This window comes from Augochlora pura, chromosome 10 (genome assembly GCF_028453695.1).
Source record: "Augochlora pura isolate Apur16 chromosome 10, APUR_v2.2.1, whole genome shotgun sequence".
Lineage (NCBI taxonomy): Eukaryota > Metazoa > Arthropoda > Insecta > Hymenoptera > Halictidae > Augochlora > Augochlora pura.
The window spans coordinates 33,558,686-33,568,831 of record NC_135781.1 but is presented as its reverse complement, the minus strand read 5'-3'; the positions used below and the strand labels follow the sequence as shown (position 1 = coordinate 33,568,831).

Here is a 10,146-nt window from a genome sequence, read left to right as displayed (position 1 = left end):
TGAACATTTTTAAGCAGATCGCGCGGTTTTGTGCGAAATAAAAGTTCCTTAGTCAGTTGCAAGAATCTGAAGTCACGTGGGAATTTTTTCGTCCCTTAATGAGCTGATATTAATTCATAAATTAGATGTAATATATTGATAATTTTGAATATTTTTCATCTCTTCACTGTTTAATATTATATCTCCTGATTTTTGTTATAAATCGCAGTTTCATTTTAGTACATTCGCGTAGGAGAAATTTCTGTTTTTAATCTAACCTAAAATAAGGGTAGTCCGACGCGAATGTGTTAAGATCTCAGAATATTTGTGTTAATATTAAATAAATAGTATAGAATATGAAATAAACAGTACTGGGTATTAAATAAACAGTATTAAATATTATAGTATTAAAATTAATATTAACTCTATATATTTTATATATTATTTATATAAATTCATATCATAGTATTAAAACATATTTTAATACCTTTTATTTTAGCGCTTTTAATTTAATTCTTAAGAATATTGTCATTATGAAATTAACACGCATGTTTCTCCTTGGCTTGTTTCAGATACTAACAAAATGCAAGACCGGCCGATGTCCCACTAACCAGCCTAACAAAACGGATGCAAGCATTATGATAATTCTACCGCTGACCCCACCGCATCGCCTTAAATTTTAAAAACGTCGCGTCGAGAACTCGTGCAGTGTTAAAAAAAGTCCTCGATTTTTCTTTCTAAGCTGTTACACGCGTGCAGAAGCAAGGCGCCGACACCTCGTGGATCTTTGATCATTGTCCACGGTGCTTTGAGGGATCATTCGATTTCGTTCGCGGAGATAGAAAGCACCTCTGTGATTCAGGGTGAGCATCGGGTCAATTTCAAAAGTGTTACACTTCTGTTACGTCATACTGATAGCAGCTACGATTCCTCTGGACTTTTTAAATGTAAATTGGAACTTTTTAAAAGTGCTATGATTTCTTGAGAAAATTGTAAAAAATATTTCAAATTATTTACTGAAATGGTTATATCCAATTTTTGAAATGATATTCTCCTTTTCGAAAATTGAATTCGCCATTTTCTAATTTAAATTCGTCTATTTGTGAATTAAATTCACTTCTTTGTAAATTAAATTCACCCCTTTAGGAATAAAATTCATTTCTTTGTGATTTAAATCCATCCCTTTGTAAATCAAATCCACCCTTTTGGAAGTTAAATTGACTTCTTTGTGAATTGAATTCACCTTTTTGTAAATCAAATTCACACCTTTACGAACCAAATTGCTTTTACATTGTTCCCTCAACCTCCCAACTGTTATAAATATTATAAATAAACTTACCCCTTCCACGGTCAAAACTGACCACCTACCATTCGTTTACTATTCCTTAGAAATAATTAAGCCCTACAAATCTCCAACAATTACTCATAAAATGATAATGAATTTTTAAAATTAGCCGAAAAAATTAAATTCAAAAACAATTCCAAATGAGTGAATTAAATTTGCCAAAAGGTGAATAAGACTTGCGAAAAGTATTACCATGACGTATAATAATGGGAAAATCATTTCGAAAAGGAAAATGAATTTTGTTTGCAAAGGGGTGTATTCGATTGAAAAGAAATGAAACGCGGCAGAGGAAGGGGTTTGAGCGAGCCACAAGAAAGATATTGAAAAATGGATTGCAGGAGACTCGGAAGAGGACTGCGCCAGCCGAATCAGGTGTCTCGCGGGGCCCCCCTCGAGGAGTAGGAGCTCCGCGCGGGAACGGGGCGCGTGAACGTACCCCTGGGGCCGCCGTGGTGTTGTCCGCCGGGGGTGGCGGTGGCGGTGGGGGTGGAGGTGGGTGCAGACGCCGTGACTTGGAACGTCGTGGGGGTGGTGGTCGGGAGGCCCCCTGCCTCGCCACCATCAGTTCCTCTGTTGCCGGGAGTGCGGGGGGTTGTAGGCCTGTGGTGGGGCTACCCTCCTATAAAAAGCGTCAAGGTATCTTCTTCAACCGCAAAAGTGACAGTAGTAGAGCAGGCCTTTTTTATTCGAACAATAATCACCGCTCGCGCGCGCGCGCCAACCCTCCCCTAATCTAATCCCCTCTGACTAATCAATCAATTAAGTAACCAACTAACGAACTAACTAACGGACTGACTAACCAACTCGCTTACTTATTAATTAACTAAACTAACCGACTTACCGACCAACTATCCAACCAACCAGCTAACCAACTCACCGCCCTAACCAACTCGATTATTTACTTCGTTGTTATCCAAATCGTGCGTCGGCCAGGCTACGATCCATTTGAATATGCAAACGCGATTAATTTCGCCGAATATAATCGAGGGATACGCTCTCCCCGTTCGCGGGGTACAACCGAACGATCGAATCCGGTTCTATTGAAAATTACAATTGTCTCTGTTCGTCGAGCTTAGAACGTTGTCGCACAGTTGTCGCCGCGTTTCTATCGCTCTTAGCGCGTGTCGCGATCGACTCCGACGTAATCGGTGGATTATTATTCGAATGAAAACGTCCTTCGCATATTTTCAGACACGAAATTTAGTAAAAAGCTCTGCTCATCGATCATTGCCTATCATAAGATCTCTCGTTCGGGCTTGTTTTTCGAATTCTACGTGTACCCGTCGAGATCTTTCTCTCTCTCGATACGAAAACCGTGTGAATGCGGAAATACGAACGTAAGAAAATACCTTTCATGTATTTTTCTAAACATAGTTCAGGTTACGTTTTTTATGTGTTCGAATAGTAATAATGATGAAGAAAGAGAGCTAGAGTGTAGGACCACGGCCGAAATGCACGGGGGAGAATGAGAGACGCGATCCGTTGTTGCAGTTGTTGTTGGTCGCCGGCCATGTTGGTTACAGTATTCGCGTCTATTGCCGCGAGCCGCGCTCGGATTGGCGGGTCCTATATATCTTATTCCATGCCATGGGATATCTGGGTCATCCTGGTCAATCTCTATATTACATCCATATCAGACATTTCTACGGAACACCGTTGATCGTAATTAACCCGGCCGAAGGGCGCCGCGACCCCTAATAATTCCTTATTAGCCAATTTTAAACGATGGCGTCGCGAGCCGGCAGGAAAACCAACGACGTGCGCGACGAAATTAGAATATCAAATTTTGAGGTTAGGTAAGGAAAGAATTCGAGAAGGTGGACCATTAATATTTGCTTGATAATTTTAGAAAATGTGCTTATTCTTGGAATGGAATTTTTTAAATTATTATCGTTTGGATTGTTTATTTAATCATCTATGTAACGATTTAATCATTCATTTAATTATTTAGTCGGTCATTTAATAATTTGGTTGTTCGTTCAATTATTTAATCAATCATTTAATAATTTTGTCATTCGTTCAATTATTAAATAATTCATTTAATAAGTTGTTCATTCGTTTAATTATTTAATCAAACATTTCATTATTTAATTGTTCACTTAATTATTGAATCATTTAGTAAGAATTCAACTATTCCATCATTAAAAATCAGTGTACAATATTTCAATATTTCCATAAAGCAGACGAGAGTAATAAAACTTTGAAAACGTGAAAGATCCGTGGCAGATCATTAGTGGAGTGTCTGTAGGAAACTCTTGGCAAAAATTGGAGTGGAGAAATCTTAAGGAGACTGCTGTTTCCAAGAATAATCAGAGAACATTGATGTCTCAAAGCAGTGTTGCCAGTCTCTCAACAAATGATTTACTAATATTAGAACACTGCGTGAATTGTCAGCATTATTAGATTAGCTGCTCCACTAAAAATAGACAGACTAAACTAAAAATAGATAGAGTAACCTAAAAATAGAGAAAATAAATTACAAATAGACAGAATAAACTAAAAATAGACAGAATAAATTACAAATAGACATACGAAACTACAAAAAGAACGGATAACCTAAAAATAGATAGAATAACCTAAAAATAGAGAGAACAACCTAAAACTAGAAAGAACAAACTAAAAATATTGTACACGGATCTTCCAAACTCCAATTAACAAATCCAAAATATTTCACCTTCTCGAATTTGGCTGCGGGCCAGAAAATTATCCGAATATCGCCGTTTTTCATCCGGGCGCGCGCCGTTCGGCCGCGCATATAATTTCGCGTGCGCCGGCAAATTAGAAAATTGATTAACGCAACGTAACGGAACGATCCGGCCAATACGCTGTCCCTGTCATCGTTACTCCTCAAAAACAGATATCAGTGTACTATTTGGTACGGTTAAATTCCTCGTCCAATTACTGCTCATTTAATGTACAAACGAGGCTGTCCCATTACGATCAATCGGCTGCATAATTTACGTCTGTAACTACCCGCCGCGAATTATTCCGAGTTTATTACAAAACCGGTCTCGCCGGTTCGCGCGCGCCGCGGCGTATTACGTATCCGGCACGAATTATGCGAACGTTCCACGAATTTATCGGCAGTCCGACACGCGTCGTAAAACTATCGGCGGCGACGGGTAATGCGTACCGTCGGAAGACGACGCGGGGGGCGCAACCTCGTTTCTCACGACCCAGCCCGAGAGAGTGCATTTCGGTCAACAAGTGCCGTAGCGATAATAATATAGATGAAAGTGATACTATATTTATAACGCGGAACAACTATATCTGGGTCACAATCTGAAGACCCCTCGTTAAGAATCAAATTAGTTTGCGAAGAATAAAGTAGTCCCCACGGAAACTGTCCTATGTGCACGCTGGCGGAGGAACTTTTGCATCGGTCGAGCATCGTCGCGCCCTGCTCCGGGAAGTCGTTTTTAGTGTGCAAAATTAAATTTTGCAAAAATATAATCGATTCGTTTTTCTGTGTAGAAAGAACCCTTCAAAGAAGTTCTCTAAATTTGAAATCTTAACATTATAGAACATTTTTTAGAAAAAATAATATTGAACGATATTGTAAAATAAAGTAACATTGTGCATCAATTATAAAACATTTGGAAATAGGTTGGAACAATTATTTTTATCTTATTAACCGATGCACTGTAAGTATTAATTATTATATCGATCCATATGCTGAGTAGCGTCGAGGTTGCAACAATACGATCTTTAATAATTTAAAATCTGTCACTTTACCAGGGTTTCTTAATTGTAGTGTGGAATAACCCTTTCTCCAGTAATTCGTTCTTGACCCAAGCTATTATAAACTTCGAACACATCCGATTAAAAAACATCGGCAACCTTGGAATCTCTAAAAGTACGAGTATCGAAGAAGTGGTTCGTTTGTCATAATTCTTGGCGTCGAACCAATTTTGATCCTACCATCGCAAAAGTCTGAGATATTCAAAGTGCTCGATCGCGTACCAAAAATTCAACCCCACGTAGCCCCGATAGTTTCGAGCCTCGTCAAAAGGTGCACAACACGCGAGGCTAATTAGTTAGTATATAAAACGATCATGAGTTCAACATTGGATAGTAGCAAATTTGTGAGATGAAAAATAGAAGATTGAAATGAAATAAAAAATAGAAGATTGAAATGAAATGGAAAATAGAAGATTGAAATGCAATGGAAAATAGAAGATTGAAAAATTGTAACGCAGAAATCTTTTAGCTACGAGAAACTATAGTGCAATAAGCAGACTGCGGATTTTTATGCGAGATAAAAATCGTCACCATAATAATTACAATAATTTATTAGACGTTTCATTCCTAAATAATTGAAATAATTTCAGTAAAATTTGCACAGAATCCGCAGTCTAGGAATGTTAAGAAAGTTAACCCTTTGCGGTCGTATATCTATTTTCAGCCACCAAAGCTATTTATTTACTCTTTCCATCTTTTATATTTTTCCATAAAATTAAAATATAGTACTGTGTTACACATATCTAAACTTTGAAGAAGAATTAATAAACTTTATTTCTCCTAATTAATTCTGAATATTATATATTACTACGTCAGCTATGTATAAACTTAATAATAAGACCACAAAGGGTTAACGAACGTGGATCGTATGCCCGCGACTGAAAAGTTACACGCCATCCTAGAAAGATAAGGTGTTTAAACGGGGATAGCGGCGGCTGGTTCGAGCGTAATTCGGCACGAAATTGTGAAGGTAGCGGGACCGCCTGGGGTCGCGGCAGCCGGGGCCATGGCAGAGGTCGCGGGGGCGGCGTGAACCTACTCGGTTCAGGCGTCGCCCCCGCGAATTACGCTCCAGGACTGCAGGGCGTAGCGCCTGAACTACGTGAGGTCGTGAACATCCTCGGCGAGAGGAACCAGGTGGGCACGCTGACCGGGGTCGGACCGCCGCCGGGCGCCCTGGACAACGACATACAGGGGGACGAGGAGGAGGGAACCGCGACGAAGAGGCCGCCGAGGCCGCTCTACAGGAGGCTGATCAACTACGTGCGGCAGGCTTGGACCGGTGTGAAATTCGCTTTAGGTATTGTACCTGTTGGTCGTCGTAAAGCGCCGGGGTGCATTCACCGTCATAAATCCGATCAGGGTGCGCCGACTTCCCAGCAAAAACTCGCGATTTTTCCACCCTTGCCATTGTCTTCCACCCTCGCAACGATTAGCTCTTTTATTTCGATCGCAATCGTTCGACTGCCGATTTATTACGCTTAATTGCAACGGTAATTAATTGCAAACAGATTCAGAGAATTAAAGATTATTATATTACCGCGAATATATTAAAATAATTAAAAGGAACACTGAAAGCTATTGTATTATACTAATGGTAATGATACTTTGTTATTTAGAGTTCGAAGAAATTTATTTAGAGTTTAGGAAAAGGATTCGAAACTAAAAATAAAATTTAATTTTTTAAAAATAACATTTGATTTTACAAAAATAAAATTTAAGCTGAATATTTCCAATAATTAAAGGGGTATACAAGCTTCGTTAGCATCGTCTAATATTTTCTCTTATCTGTAAAATAATTATCAAAACATTTTGTAGAATATGTCTTCATGTACCAGGAAGTTTCATCGAAACGTAATTACTGTATATTACTGGTTGCCAGTGAAATCATAAGTTTCGATGACGCGATCCTCGAAAGGGACCGCAAAATATGGAAGCGCGACCAAGACCGATTTAAACTTTGCGTCGCGGGGGTGGCGCGTGGCAACCCCGCGTCGATACGACGCGCTAACTTTATTATCGAGTTGCCGGGTCGTAGGACCGGGGTTCGAGGTTCCTGTTTTGTGCGAACTAATCTGATTTTGAGTGCACCCCGACGTTGTTTGTTCGTACGTAGGGAACTACATAACGAAGAAGAAATCGTGAATCGATCCTGGACGTAGACATTGTTTCAATTAGAAGAACCATTGTCGCGAACGATTGATATTTCATACGAATCGAATGGTAGTTGCGCGCGTACACATAGCTCCGCGAACGTTTCCATTCTCCCTCTCTCTCTCTCTGCAATCACGACCGATTTTACGAGGATTCCGAAGCTTAACATAGAGAACCCTTTTACCTAATTACCCATTTAGCGTAGAAACCATCTCGTTATGTGAAACTCTACTTTGGCATGATTGGCGCGGCAGAGATCGATGTTATGCGTGTATCGTTACAGTTCGCTACGAATTAACGGGTTTATTGGCTGCGAGCATCTCGCTGCATGATATTCAAGAAATCGCGGTGCGTTCAATATTCAAGAAATTCCACTGTAATCATTTCTTTGGTGAATTACTAAATATTGGTAAAATATACGAGCTCGTCAAATTTTGATGAAAATAATACGAGTCGTCGTTTTTAAGAGAGTCGAACAATGCTTCTAAATCGAATATGGCGTATATTTTACAATCTAATGGAATCTCAATAATTTATCAATAGATTGTAAAATTGATGCATTTATGTTAAGAATTACTAGAAAGAACAGACTACATAAAGACAATAGAAAAATTTAAAAATATTGCTATAGCACAATTCGTCGAACCTATTACATATACCCCGAATGCCTTAATCCATCATTAATAAATAAATAAATTATATTCGCATAAATTCAAGTTCCGTCAAATGTACAGCGATCTCTGCTTATTTTAATTTGTGAATCGATGATTGTGTTCACTGCTTTGCGCGGCGTCGGATCACTCTCGTCTAAAAGGTTTAATACGTACTAATCTACTCTGGTGCTCGCGCGGCATTAGAGCAGAAAGGGTAGAGAGAGGCCGAATCGCGCGCGCTTCCCTGGCTAAATGTGAACGTATAAATGCTGGCGGATAAATTCGGGTTCGCAAATCAAGTGGTATAAACGCCGGATCGGATGCACGCTTTTCCAAAGTTGCATGCCAATTCGTTGCATGCACTTCTATAGCATCCTCGAACTAAATCGCACCGGGGAGGCCACACGTTTTCTTGGAACGTGCGAGTCTCGTGAGCATCGGTTGCCATTTCGGGTTACCAGATCCTTGCGCTTTTTCCTCTCGGCATGCTCCCCGATCGACTAAGAAAGTTCGTTCGAAGGGTTGTCCGCAATTGGCATAGAACGAACTGTCGTCTCGCAGTATCTGGTGACTCTAAGTAACTCTAAGTAACTCTAGAGTTATCTCTAGAGACTCTAAGTGACTCTATAGTACTCTACGTAATTCTACGTGACTCTATGTGACTCTACGTGACTCTACGTGACTCTACATGACTCTACGTGACTCTACATGACTCTAAGTGACTCTAAGTGACTCTAAGTGACTCTAACTGACTCTAAGTGACTCTAAGTGACTCAACATAAAACTAAGTGACTCTTCAAAAAGATAGGAATTACATTTTCGCGAAGTTTCAGCGAAATTACGGCGAAAGCCGGCTGCCGCAGGTAAAACATGCGCATTCGCAAAGTAACTTCCATACTTTCCGAAACACTGAAGAATATACAAACACGTTGGTGTTCAAGCCGCGATTCCACGGCGCGGAAGTAAAATAACGACCGAAGAAAAAAGAGAGAGATCGCCCGATACTTTCATGCAAGTTTTCGACGAGCTTACAAACTCCCCGGAAGATGTCGAAGTTTTCTGGTTAGGAAAGTTCCTCCCGGCCGGAAGCTGTCTCTCGTTTCCGCCGATACAGTTCTCAGTGTTAATGCCGTGTAAGTGGAAACAGTTTACGTAGATGAGCACTCTGCTCCCGGTCAGTTTAACCCTTTGCTCCGTGATAGAGAGACAGACTCGAATATTTCCTCGGTTATTTGATAAATATGACTGCAGAGAAATTCTTTTTCTTTTTAATAAATTGTGCTCACCTGAGCTTGCAATAATAATGTATTTGGATTTATGTATAGTATGTTTAGTATTTTATGGTATTTAACGTATAATGTATAGTACAATATTGAGTGTACAATAGTATTTTATAGTATATTAATATATAGTAAATATTAATATTTATTTTTATATTACTATTATATTTCATCCCTATATATTATCTTTATTATATATATATTATCTATACATTATCACTATACATTATTAACCAGTCACTAGAAAAATAAAAAGTGTCACTTCTAAATCGAAATAAAAAATTTGAATCTTCTGTCATCGAGATCAATAAAAAAAATTATTAAGAACGAAAATGTGCTAATCAACGCACTTTCAAAAGATATCATAAATGCAAAGGGTTAAAAGGTTGAGAAATGATCCCGGATAAAGTGCAGCACGAGATCCGGCTGGGCCACAAATTACACAGCTGTTCAAAGATTCGTACCATCGCCTTCGTAATCGTCGGAGCCATTGCATCGCGTGGCCGTGCATTTGTTGAACACACCACTTATTTATGCAATCCTCTGGTGGTTAACCAGTAATGGAATGACTTATCCGCCGACGCTGGAGACTTGGATTCCCGGGCGCGCGTCATGAAAATTCATATAAACGATATATATATATATCATCCGAACCCCACTGCATTTCCTCGAACGCATTTACGAGAAAAATATGCAAAAACGCTCGGAAGCGCACGGCAACAACAAACGTATCGGTGACGGGCAAACTAATTCGTGGGTGCTATCGAAACGCCCACGACTTCGCCTTCAGTTCGGTCGTCGATAAATTTTAATCACTTTATTATCTGAAGTTAAGTGATAAATGCATAAAATCTAATTATAATTTAAATTCGAATTGAAAAGTGAATTATTCCCTGTAAAATTCTTTGCAATCACAATTTTATAACAATTTATATACCAGGACCAAAATCTTTAATTTTCTGTACAATGACAATGTCAGAAAAAGCTGAATTAA

At 39.2% G+C, this 10,146-nt stretch overlaps 1 protein-coding gene across 1 annotated transcript in view; it reads left to right on the top strand.

Annotated features, from left to right (window-relative positions):
- The first annotated feature begins 1,556 nt into the window (after positions 1-1,556).
- LOC144475538 (Kv channel-interacting protein 4) overlaps positions 1,557-10,146 on the top strand; it is a 41,841-nt gene continuing 33,251 nt past the window's right edge. Inside the window, exons 1-3 of the mRNA XM_078191532.1 lie at positions 1,557-1,565; positions 1,663-1,960; positions 6,036-6,365. Of these exons, the coding sequence (XP_078047658.1) occupies positions 1,557-1,565; positions 1,663-1,960; positions 6,036-6,365 (637 nt within the window). The remainder of the gene's footprint in view (positions 1,566-1,662; positions 1,961-6,035; positions 6,366-10,146) is intronic.